General features: G+C 37.7%; 1 protein-coding gene across 1 annotated transcript; it reads right to left on the reverse strand.

Moving 5' to 3' along the window:
* Positions 1-333: 333 nt before the first annotated feature.
* LOC127966447 (C2 domain-containing protein 2) lies at positions 334-13,195 on the reverse strand. The gene is made up of 14 exons (XM_052567417.1): positions 12,160-13,195; positions 11,932-12,027; positions 11,566-11,685; positions 8,873-8,971; positions 8,611-8,727; positions 8,241-8,358; positions 7,372-7,480; positions 6,698-6,762; positions 6,190-6,305; positions 5,787-5,943; positions 5,514-5,618; positions 5,212-5,339; positions 4,171-4,441; positions 334-2,690 (listed from the first exon to the last, which is right to left on the reverse strand). Exons 1-14 carry the CDS (start codon positions 12,427-12,429, stop codon positions 2,461-2,463), a joined length of 2,001 nt encoding a protein of 666 aa, XP_052423377.1. The 5' UTR covers positions 12,430-13,195; the 3' UTR covers positions 334-2,460.
* Between the last annotated feature and the right edge of the window lie 333 nt (positions 13,196-13,528).

Below are 13,528 nucleotides of genomic sequence, written 5' to 3' on the forward strand. Positions count from 1 at the left end.
TTATTTAGCTACACACTCGCCATGTATGTTTTAAAACACACAGCACAGTAGTATGTCAATCTGTACTTTATGTTTTATAATATAAGTAACGACAGACTTTATTTTACTCATGAATCACAAACCACCAGTTTTTAAACTGAGAGAATTCTAGAGGTTTTCTTCAAATGTGTTTTCTTTTAAGTCTTCAAACTGAACAGCTAGGTAAGTTCTTTCTTCACAGGCCATAAATAGGTATCTGTTTTATAAATGTGTTTTGGTGTGCATACAAATATAATTTCTAAGATCCTTCTGGTTAAGGAGGCCAACAAGAATTCAAGAGAAATCATAGAAGAGTTAAGTTAATGAGAGGAGTTCTTTAATGCGCATGGATATATTATGATGATATGCATATACAGAGGACTGATGTGTTAGATTTCATTTAATGCCTGGATGACCTCTGGCCGGCCAATCAAGCATGACAAAAATAAAATCTTCATGTGCCTCCTTCCATTTCACTGGAAAATACATCTTTCATTTTGTGAGGCCAGGATTCACATAGCAACATAAACAAAAACAAAAAAAACAAAAAAACAAACAAACAAAGAACAGTAGTCCTCCCAAGATACACATTTAACAGCCAGACTGCTGAGGTTTCTTTCTGGCAACATTCAGTATGGACAGGCATTCAGGTTTCTTCTACATATGCAATTTGAGGTCAAGTAAATGTCAAGCAGAGCCTTTGAATCTCTCATCACAAAATCCACTGCAGTTCTCCGCACAGGGTCAACAGATGATGTCCAAAATACAAACTTGTTATCATCCACAGCCATTTCAGCTGGCTTAAGAGTACAGGTAAAAAAAGACTGCACACTTCGGAAAATCTCATAAATCGTGAACTTATTGATTACATAAATTCTCATTCACTCAGGTCTTTCTCTATGGGAAAATGCCCATGGCTTAGTGTTAAAAACCTCTGGTACAATTAACACACTTTTTTATTTTTTTTAATGTGAGGCATGATGGAATAACGGTTGAAAAAAGTGAACAATCAAATATGCTTACACATAATTACACTGAATGTGTACTTTAAAGGATAATATTTAGAAATGAAAAGATGAATTAAAAAAAAAAACAAATCTGTTTTATATCAGTGCCAAACCACAACATTTTAAATGTTATGCACTGTTTGAAAATGTTTCGTTGAACATTAAAACTCACTATTCCCAGAATCAAATTTGGTGAAACGAACGATTTTTCTCCCGAACAAAATGAACACTCCCATTATCAATTCACATTAAGACCGAGGTCTTTCACATAATTTTAATAAACTAATTCAGAGCATTTCTTCAACACCAAACCTCACAGAATTCACTGCACATCCCTGCAAATGCATATAAACAAGTGCATATCAAAATCAATGTCATTCCCTTGTCTGATATTCCAGGATCCATCAGGTCGCCAGAGGGTTTCCAGAAGGTTAAAGCTCAGATAGATGGCAAGAAAAAGTTGTCCTCAAAGCCCGCTTTGGTTAGAAGGCCACAAACGCAGAATATCTTTTGCATGACGATCAATATTTGCATAAGGTAAAATGACACAAGTCATTTGGAGAGACGAAAAGAGTGAGTGTTCATTTTAATGCTGTTTTGTAAATTTCCTTGCATAAACACGCACACAAATGGATGGAGAGATTAATCTAGAGCCAGGCAGACGGTCTTCATGTGTGGAGCCAGAATGATCTCAATAATAGTTCACGCAAAAGAGGCTATGCACACATGCGTAAACCAATTCACATGCATGAGAAATATTTCACATTCACGAAAAAAATTAAAAATAAATAAAATCGTCGTTTAGACACTCGATAATGAGAACAATGTAAGTCAGCGGCTGATTTGATGGTCGACTGACAGGCTCAAATCTGATTGGCTAAAAAGTATGAGTGTCCCGTGTGGGAGGAGTTCGCTACCAGAGAAGTCTTAAAAATACACACAAATCCAAGGCGATTCACATAAACTTGTGAATTTTAAACATTCAAAAATGTTAAACACAGTTGTACATCTGCGAAGTGTGTTTTGCATTTGAGAAATGTATTTTATGAACATATACTCTTATTTTGTGCAGGTGAATTGGTTTTTGTGAATATATATATATTTTTTTCCGTACACATGAATTATTTCTCATCTATGTGAACTGGGTTACGCATGTGTGCATCGCATCTTTTGCGTGAAGTATTATTGAGATCATTCTGGCTCCATAAGCGGAGAGGTCTGAATAACGGAATAGGTTTTCAGGGAATCTGGATCATGGTGTTAATATTGAGTTGATGAGAGTGATTGTTGCTATGCAGAGGTTTTGGCAAATATGACCCAGAAACAAGCAACGACTTGCATAAAATTTATGAGATTGAATGTGAAAAGGAAGATGTTAGAAAGATTAAGAGGTGCAAAAGCTATTAGCTTTGATGAAGGTGACCGAGTGGGCAGCTCATGTGGGCGGTTCTCTCACTGTGCCGTTGGTTTTGCTTTTACTCCTTGGCAGAAGCTTTCGGTTGATGATGCGCCTGAAGGTGGCCGTCCTCTTTTCCCGGTCGCCCATCATGGCCGCCTCGGGATGCTCCAAGTACTGCAGGTCATTGTGGGATTGGCTCATCCCTGGCTCCTTTCGCTGATGTCGCCGTCTGAAGAATAGCTTGGCACTCTTGTGCAGGAAGCTGCCTATAGGGGGCACCAAACAGAGACGAAAACAATCAGACAAGTTCCCCAACATACAGTGCTTCACTGAGCCAACCTGGAGGTCAAACTCCACACTCCGATCAACTGTGAAATAAGGAATCAAATATTCCTTCGATTTTGTTGACCTCCATGAAGACGCAGCAGATGTGTAGGAATTCTGACAGAAGCTGTGTCTTTCTCAGCTATGAAAGATGCTACTACAATACACTCGTTGCATCAAATGTAAATTAGCTGAAAGAACACAAGCACACTACTAAAATAAAAAACGCAAACATATTCGAAATTGCTTGGTTTTAGAATTAGAGAAGTATAAGCCAGTCCAAACCAACTTAGAGGTTCAGCATGGCTGAACTTCTGGATTTTTAAAGCTGTTTGGGCAAGTTATCAGCCAAACATCTCATCGGGCCAACAATGAAAAGGTTCAACAGCACAAAAGTAAAAGGGATGCCTCCAAAGATTTGAGATGCTAAATAACATGTCAAATCTTTCTCCATGTCCAAAAGTTAAGTCCGAAACCACATTTCATTTAAATACAGGATAATAAAAGCTTAGTTATTATCGTGATGGAAGTGTGAATGAAATGCTTGAGCATGGACTGGCTTTTTACTAAAGGGTTTGTTAACCATTTCACAGGGAAGTCTACATACTTTAACGATTATAGACTTCTCAAGAGGTCACTTACTCTTCCAGCAATAAAGTCTGGTTAGCACAGGTTTCCACTTTAAGATGGCAAAGAAAAAAAAACACAAAGTGATAAGGGAGAGGTATAGAGGAAAAAAAAGAAAGTGGAATTTCATCAAATGTCAGAAGTACAAACAAAAAGACTCTAGAATGTGCTGAAATGTTCATATTAGACACAAACAAAGATAAGGCAGAATTTAATAACTTTGTGTTAGCTGTGGCACCCCAATAAAAGACTAAATTTTGAGAGATTATCACTAAGAATTCCTTCGCTCTTCTCTGAAAGGTGGTTCACAAAGCATCTCAAGTGACAGAAACTACTTTTCATGTGAAGTTTGTAGAAATTAGTATTAAACTGATAAAAAAAAGTGACAAAGACACTTTCCTGCTGTTCTTTTCACTGAATGTATCAATTTCCACAAAAATAATAATAAATGTTCCTCGAGCACATTAGAATGATTTCTGAAGGATCATGTGACACTGAAGACTGGAATAACGGCAAAACTGAATATTTAGCAGCAATCACATATTGAATTTTTGATCAAATGAATGCAGCCTTGGTGAACATAACATGTTTGTACGGTAATGTTAATGCAGGCAATTGACCTTGGTTTTTCCACATGAAGTCCTGTGATCACATTTATTACTCCAGTAAAACGCTTTATGTAGTTTGAAGATGTAAAAAGGTTAAACACAAATTCAAATCCTTGCTCAGCATAATCTAAATGTTACTGATCTTCATTCACAGAAATCTCAAAGTTCGTCCCCCTCCCCCCCTCACCTTTTCCTTTTTTGGAACCCGTTTCAGAGATACAGAGAGAGGTTTTATCTGCATCTGGGTCCTCTCCAGTCTGGCTCTCCCAGTCCTCCACGTGGTCTGTGCCATTCGCACCCACCAGAGACTCTGTGGGCTCAAGAACACTGGGTTCTACCACTGTTTCTGAGAGTAATGCTTCGCTGCTGGGTTCCTCAGATGCTCCAGACATCGAAGCATCCATCGCAGCTGCGTATCCTGCCATCAGAGTCATCTCCTCATCTTGTGTCAGAGGGGCCTAGAGAGGAGGTTAATAGTAAAGCCTTAATTAGAAACTGAAAAATTGAAGAACTGGTTTATGTTGCAACATTGTGATTATGAAAGGTACATCTAACTACCTGTAGATACAAGCTAAATTAATTCTGTTTGAGACCGATAATATCGGTTTGACAATTTTGTATGAATAAGTTAAAAATGCAAAACTACAAACATTATTTTAAGCCATAGGAAATGCTTGCTGATTTTTATTTTTGTGTGAATTCTTGGGTTGACAATCTTGATTAGGGTTTTTAAATTTCGAAAGTTTTACCAAAAAGCTATTAAGTTTTGTACATTTCGTATAAATAAATCTAAATCAGTTGTTGTTAATTCTAAGAGTGACAATGGGCATCACAAGATTATAATTTTAATTAAATCAATGCCTCGCAGATTTTTTTATTTTGTTGGGTTGATAATCTTCAAGATTTTGAAGTTTTCGAATTAAAAAATATAATAAAAAAATCAATCTGTCCGACACAAACAAGCAGATTAAAATGCTGCACTATTTTGTATACTTAATTTAAACTCCATTTTTTAAAATGAAAAAAAGTGAATGAATAGGTAAAAAAATATAATAACTGAAATTTAACAAGTATAACATTTAACAACTGTTATTAGTGTTTTAAAATTTACAAAGTAAAGGTAATCTAAATGTAAAAATGAAGGCAGTAAATACAAAAGCTGATATGGTACCGATACGCTGTTCATGCCAACTAAATATACATGTCACAGAGTTGTCTTTTTCTCTACCTTGGCCACTCCTGAGATGATGATGGTGCTCTTTTTGACAGGTGATTTAAGCTTTTGTTTTGCAGACTCATGGAGCTGTCTGATGGCAGCTTCGGCTACAGGGTCAGTGCCGTTTAACATCAATAACTCTGTGCAGGAAAACAAGTGAAAAGGAGTGTCAAAATGCTAAACGTAATCATTACTAATGTGGCATTTTGAATTTAAAATTCAGGACTGCTGATGAGGACTTGCTGTATAGAAATTGGAAACAAAAGGAAATGCATTTAGCCATTTATACCAACAAGCTTAACTGGAAATCCCACCTGTATCTGACGATGACAGGGCTTTGCTAACTTTGGCTCCGTGTAGGGACGTCTGCTCCGACACCCTTCTCTCTGCCAGCTTGTTTTTAGAAGGCGATTTGGATTCTATAAGACCGAGTTTTAAACCAAACATGAAAATCATATGGGAGATTCTGATACTGTGGTTTAGGAAATTATATGACAACTGTAGCATCTTCATACTAAAGCTAGATTTCAAATACCCAAATAACTTTCAGATTGCCTTCTCAAAATCTACAACTGAATCAATGGTACCAGGTGCTAAAGGTCGTCCTGGCTTGCTCCTCACAGCAGTGACAGTGGTAACAACGGTGCCACAGGGCATCACAGTGCGGTCCATCTCCACTCTTTTAGTAGGGGCCGGCGTGGGCATCTGCCAGCTACGCACCTCGCTGGGCTCCAGGTAGGTGAACTACACACAGAAGTTAATTTAGGTTGGTACACAAATATTCAAATTGCATATTCAATTTGCCAATGGTTTATTAAACAAGTCTTTCTGCACATTAAGCTAACAAAAATGTATATTACATAACATATATATATTATGCAAATTAAGTTAAAATCCATAAAGCATCTAATCTCTATGAGAAATCTATGAGAATTAATTCTGAAATGTGATAAACATCTAGTTGCACTGTATCATGATGAGCTATTTCACCTCAGTAGTTAGTGATCCGGTCACTTGATCTTTGGTCATGAGTGAAAACGTCTGTTGACCTTTGGGGTGTTTCTTCACTAGATCAAAAGGCACAGATACCTGCCCTAACAAACCATCTGGAAGGAAAACAGAGAGCGATGCCTGATCAAATCAAAGTAATGTAAATTATTTGATCAATGTGTTTGCAGAGGAAGGCAAAAGTGACACCAAGCACACAGACAAACACATTTCACACAAGCTGTTAGGAAATCAGGGTGAAAGGCCAATGGCATGAAGTAATATAAACTGTCACGTGTCTGTTAGAAGTGTTCAAGTCAAGATATTATCACAGTATCATTCTATTAGCTCAATAAATCTACCTCTTGTACAGGATTTTTGAGGCTTTTTCATTATTTAGAGAAACAGATGACCCAAAGTAGATTAAAATTCACAGAAGACCAGATTAATGGATATCACTTCTCGGTTTTTATGCCGTTAAGCTGGTTTATTTTCAGTCATGTGGACTTACCCTCCAGAGTTCTGCCGTTATCCACAACCTGGATGTTCAGCTCTTTCGATCGGCCGCTAAGCTCACTGCAAAAACAGACAGACAATGACGAGAGATAAAATAAATCATGCAGCATTTCATCTTAAAAGATTAGATGATGCCCCAAAACTGTCAAACTACAAACATTTTATTGTTTAAATGCTGGCTGATTTTATATTTTGTGATTTCTTGAGTTGACTATCTTGATCATGGTTTTGAATAATAAAAAAAATAAAATAAAGTTAAAAACATACAAATAACTAATAATAAATGCATAAATAATATAAATATGTGTTTATATATATACATACATACATACATACATACACACACCACATAAAAGTTGGTAATTAACATGATATATTAATTCATTTATTTATGCTACTAGCATTACAAAACAGAAGAGTACGAAGAACTCTGATTGTTTTCAAACAGGTTTCCCAGCTGAACATGTAGTTCTGGCCCAACATTTGATCGATTCACGTTTTCTGCATCATGTCGCCCCTTCTCTCCTAATATTTTCCTGTCCTACCTCTACTGTACTTTTCTATGAAAGTAGCAAATGGGCAAAAAATGATAATAATAATTTAATGGTGATGAATTAAGTTTGCAGAAGCAGCTGGGGAGGGAGCAGATGAAAGTGGACCTGAACTCACAACATGAAGGGCTGGTCCCAGGCCGGAGTGGATGTGTTAGTCAAGACTGAACTGGTGACCTTCTGAGGAGGATCATCCAATTGAAGGATACACTGGGGATTCATGCCGCCTGAAACCAGAATAGAAACGGTTCATAACCAAGGACAAGCAATATCTTACCAAAAGAAGGCCCATTTGCTAATCTAATACGTTGAAATAAACTAGGTATTTGCACAAAAAGAAGAGATCTAGGAGTGTTAGAGCTAAATAACTGACTAACTAAAATAACAGAAAACGCTCTTTGTCATAATGAATTATGCATAAAATGGATGGATGCTAGTTGTCTCTGTTAAGTGCTTGCTGGGCTGTAATAGTGACTTGGCTGGAGAGCAGTGGGACTATTAGACCACTTCCAGAATTGATTTCCGAACAGAAGGGACATCCTGATTGAGGGAAACATGGCCAGTTAAACTGAATAAGTTGCGGGGCGGTGCTTTTTGGGTAATGTAGCCTGCACTTTGTGCCCACAACAAAATTTCATTCTAATAATTGCCTTGGTTACTTCGATCCAAGCAATATGAAAACATTAGCTGAAGTCTGTGGTGTGTATGAGTTCCATCTAATATACGAGACAAATGAGATTTCAGAGAATGAGAATCATGTCATGTGACCATATATTTAGAAATGGCCCATCACAATCGGCTGACAGTGACTGAAAGTGCATAAGTGATATTAAAATGCTAAAAACATTTTCCAATGCTGCAAATAAATCACCAATACAGGTTTCATTTTCTTGCATATTGTATAAACCATTCTAAATGATTCAGCTAAATATTAAAGAGAACTGGAAGGACAAGCGTTCCGCTGGAATATGAGTGTGTTTCAGTGACCTGCAGCACCATCCTCATGTTTGCATGTGACCCGGATGTTCTTCACTAATAGTTTCCACTCATGAGCTCGTGGGGGCTTTGGGGGTGAGGTCACCTGCAAGGTCTTGTTCCTTACTTCCTGTTAAAGAGGACAGAGGAAATAAAACATCATCACTCATGACACCAACAGCAACATCCTTTTCTGTGTTTTTCTCTCCATTCTGAGCAAATTCCAAAGTTATGTAACATTCTGAATACTATGAAATTCACCAAATCATATAATCAAGGATAAACAAAAGAGGGTTATACACATTAATTAGCTTCTGTGGTTGATATGAAGTGTTTTACAGAGGATTAAACGCTATTTAACAGATTTGGTGCAGGGTAGTACCTTAACTTCTGCAGACTCTGCAGGCCGGCTGCTCAGAGTTACGGATGCTTGAGCTCGACTTAAGACCTGTCTGAGCTTGTCGTTCACAGCGGCCTCACTTAGATTCCCACAATTTCCCTGAAACAAACAGAGAGAGTCATGAGGATTCTGAAAAAATTATCAGAAGTCAGCCTCTAAAAACCTACTGAGATTTACAAACGATGGAGTGTGCATCCACACGATGGAGTAGAGCAATCTCGAGTGGTTCGATGTGTGGATGTACCTGTGTGAAACTTGGAGTAAGCTGCAAATCTGAGTCCAGGTGAAGCACCCCCCAGGAAATCTCCACCTCCTCGTTCACCTCTTTCATCTGTAGGGCCAGCTGTGCCAACAATACACACACAAACGTTACTGAAAACCATAGACACAAAACAAGGACTGATCAGAGCAGTAAGCCACCAGACACTATGTGCAAAACTGTAAAGCCTAAAACCTCTTTTAAAATGGTTTAACACAAGGTCTTAATTGTGTTGTTGCTTTTACCAATCATGAAACAGAAACCGAAAACAGAAATGTTAACTTGCTGCATACAAGTATCTGTATATCATCGATTTCAGAAAAAGGGTGCTTGAAAACCCAAATGAAATAAACAGCTGACAGATCTATGTTGACCTAATATCAGCCATAAATTAAACAACGAATGTTGCTGCTGTATATCAGCAAGGCAGAAACACACAGCGGCCAACAAGAGACTAACATAACACTGCCTACTTCAAACTCACAATAAACAAAGGGTCCAGAGCATTCACAGATTCACAACAGCTCATTGAGCCGCAGGCCCCACAGTACACGGAGGAATGGGCCGTCATGTCCAAGCACGACTGCTTTACATTTCTGAATTCTGAACTTGGGTGAAAAGTGGAAAGAGGAAAAAAAAATTCAGGACGCCAAATTCAAGTCCAATGCTCGGTGCTCAAGTTGATTTCTAAATCACATGAAATTCTGAAGAGGGTGGATGTCTGGATGAACTAGAAACAGCACTAATGACATACAGTGCAATACATACAGAAAATGCAATATATTTCATTCTGAGCTTGAAATGATATTTGCTTACAGTACTTGTAACTCTGCTAAAAGTTGGACCCTATGGAGTTACAATAAAAGCGTCATTCCACATCTTCATTTGTGGCTGTGGGCTCTAGAGTGCACTGACCTTTATAACAGAAACAAAAGCTCTAAATATACTGTTGTTCAGCCTACGAAACCATTCTAACAACCACTGGGAGCTTTCCAGCAACCAGCCCTGATCAGCAGGAGAAACGGCTAGAAAATATGTAGTAACCACCTGGATTCCTCCAGAAAGAGGCTGGAATGACAAACAGAGAATGCAACTGCTTCTAAAGGCCAGTATTCCGTATGTACACTTGGCACATGTCTGGTATTCGGTTTACAATCTAGCACTTGACCTGATTTGTTTGAACAAAAACAGCCCACTATGACAGAACACCACAGATCCGGGGCGGATTCTGAAGGCATACAAGGAAACGAAAGATTTAACGACAGGTTAAACGCATTTAGCCACTCAACGCACTTATGGCTAAAATGGGATCAGCACGACAATGAGGAACCGCGCCAACTTATTAGTTTAAAAATAGCTGTAATGCAATTGAGTAAAGGCTGTGGGAACTTGTAAACACAATGCATAGTAAACGTCTGCAGAGCAGAAAAAGCTGCAGCTCTGAGGGCACACAAAGTCATTTTACAGCCATTTGTAGCGCAATATTAAATGAACTCTCTGTCCAAGAGGTAGAAGCTTTTACATGAATAATTCTAGGCAGGATGTACCAGCGAAATTGCATGTTTCTGAGACATATTAACAGTGATTAAAATAAAGGCAGGACATCGAGCCAGTACTCGCGGCACTTAATCTGATTCCCGTGGCAAATAAAACGGCAGAGTGAGTCACACCCCCTAAATCAAAAGCATTCAGGATGGGCCATGAAATGTTACATCTCTCGTGAGCACACGGGACATCTTATTCAAGAGCAAATGTGTTTATTCCTGATCCTTACAGGTATGTTTCTCTACACATATAAAACAGTGCTATTGTTAACCAAAACTATTACAAATCATTTTTATCTACTGAAATAAAGCTGAAATCAAACAAAATATAATGTTAGAAGAAAAACCTAATTTAAATGAGAAAATTTAACTTGGCAGCTAACTGAAAAACATTTACAAAAAAAAAAACAAAAAAAAAAAAACATTTAAAGCTATGTAGAAACATTAAACATCAAAATGACAAGTAGAGAAAATTCCTACAACTCAATCTAAAAATAAAAAAGTGAATAAATAATAATAAATACTATAATAGTAAATAAATAATTCTAAAATAATTAAAACATTGGGGTCCAAATGACTGAGACCACTAATAAAAAACTGTGTATTACTTGACTTAAATATATATTTTTTATTTCAAGTACAATTTGAAAACTGGCAAAATCTGACCTTTTGTACGAGAGTTCACATGGTCAAGAATTTACTTATATTTGACTTAGAAATGGTGAAGAATCTGAAATACAGGTTTCAAAATCACAAACCTTTGTTTATTCCCTATTTTAGATAAGATTTCATTTCCTCACAAGGCTCATTTCCCTCTTCACTAAAACTGAATGTACAGCCCAAATGAGCACGGTGTTGATTTATCCCAATGTGACTAATATGACTATTTACTTTGATAGCAAAACATCTGACAAACTTTCCTAGAATCACAAAGAAAGAGATGCTTGTCTACTACTCCAAGAGAATGTTTAAAAAAAACTAAAACTGGATTATCTGCCTCACCATCGCCAATATTCCTGGAAGCATTTCAAGAATGACTGTCTTATGACAATTTGTTATACATATGCCAAAGCGCTTGTGTTTACCCAACCATCCTCTAGTGACAATAAGAGCAGAATAAACACTCATGTTTACCTGCAGACGAAGTGGAGATATCGTCACACTGTATCTCATGGGGGTTTCTGAAGACAAAGAGCTTGGTAAAGCACTGAGAGAAAACTGCAGCTTGTTTCCAACCACCTGACACAGGACATTCTGCAAAAAGAATACAATTATGACTAAGACTAGTATGTCACTTTAAACATCCTCATGCTTCACCGGTCATAAAATAGCTAATAATTTTTCTGAATCATCAAACAGGGTGCATGTCAAAATGAGAAGTCTTATGACCCTGTTTTTATTCAAAACATCCAAACCCTTCTCAGTGTAAAGAAAGCAGGGTGATATAATGTAGAAGTATGGCAACAATTACTTTACTCATATAGGTTAGCATGGCCTTACTTTCTGACCGGGTGTTTTTGTAAAGCTCGAAATCTGGTCCACGGCCAGTTCTGATGATTGAACACCATCTTCTTCAAATGTCAACTGAATCCCGCTCTAATAAGAACAACAAAACACCAAAGGAAAACAATAAGTACAATTTATTGTTAGGAGCCCATAAGTGCCATTTTTAAATGAAGACTATACATAGATATAACTGAATGAAGACAACAAGAACAACAAACCCACCTGTGATCTACAAACTTCTTCATTGAGGCTCCTGAACCAGGCTCTTCTCCACTGACACTTCCAGCTTTTCAGAGACAGCACCCAGCATAAAATCCCATCGGCTTCCTTCGAATCCACATGACTGAGAGGTGTTTTCCCAAGAGGGGGTTCGTTGGAAAAATACAGCACCAAGTATATAATCAAGGTGACAACAGAGGCAAGAAAGAGAGTGACCATGCAGAGCCACTGCCAGTCACCCACCCAGGAGAAAACACCCTCCATGGACGACATGATCACTGAGCCACTCACTTTAAACCCTTAACATGTTTACCATCAGCCCTACTCCTCTCCCTTCCGCATCCCAGCACAATAACGACACTTTCCCTTCCTAGTCCTGACTAATAAAACTCCTTCACAAACAGCAAAAATGAAAGTTCACGGAGGGTGGGTGGAAACACGCGAACGGTGGGTTGAGGCTCGTAAATCTCTCTCCAACCAACACGACAGCGACAGACAGATGTGTTTTAACACAAAATACAATTCTTAAATCAGGTGTTTAAAAGATTACAGCATCTGCACATCTACTGACACTATACGTAGCATTTTAACGCGCCAGTTCACAGTAAACCGCTCGTGAATGAATCTGCGAGATTCTAACCGGATAAATCGACTAAATTAAATGTTTTTTTAAAATATATATACTTGATAACATAAATTGAAGATCAATTTTAGACGGTTATCGGAGATTTAAAGGCAACTCTAAATAGTAAAAGCATTAGATCCGGAGCATCCGAGGTGAAAAAAGTTCCTGAAAATCCCCCGGGGTTGATGAGCCACGTTACCATCACATTAGCCGAAAAAAGAGTTTAAAAAGTGACATTAAGTGCAGCTCTCATCCTCTCTAGCGGGTTTGTTCATCCTCCTGGGCGTGTATAATGAAGAGAGGCAGAAACAGAGTGGATGAGTGTGTCACACACACCGCCGATTTCTAGGATTATTAGCTTTGCACTGAGGTTCGGAGTCCTAGAACACCGTCACCAGACGAGACAAAATAAAAGTCCCCACTGCTGTTTCCAAAATAATACAAATCGACGTGTTTAAATTACATTAATTAATAAAATTAAATAACAGTAAATTGAAATATATAGAAAAAATTGATCAATAAAAAAATACTTGTAGTATTTTTTATTACGGGGAAATTATGCTAGCAGAAAAAAAGACAAAGGTCTTGTCTCTTCATTTGAACAATGGGCGTTATTTGTTTTTATGAAAATGTGCGTGTGTGGATTACTTGCTAAAACAAATGTAGTGTTTGCAAACGTTTTTCTCAATGTAGTATGTTTAACGTTACAGTTTACCTTCATACATGTTTTTAGAATTCAAATAAAAA

The sequence above is a fragment of the Carassius gibelio genome, chromosome B10 (genome assembly GCF_023724105.1).
Source record: "Carassius gibelio isolate Cgi1373 ecotype wild population from Czech Republic chromosome B10, carGib1.2-hapl.c, whole genome shotgun sequence".
Taxonomy (NCBI): domain Eukaryota; kingdom Metazoa; phylum Chordata; class Actinopteri; order Cypriniformes; family Cyprinidae; genus Carassius; species Carassius gibelio.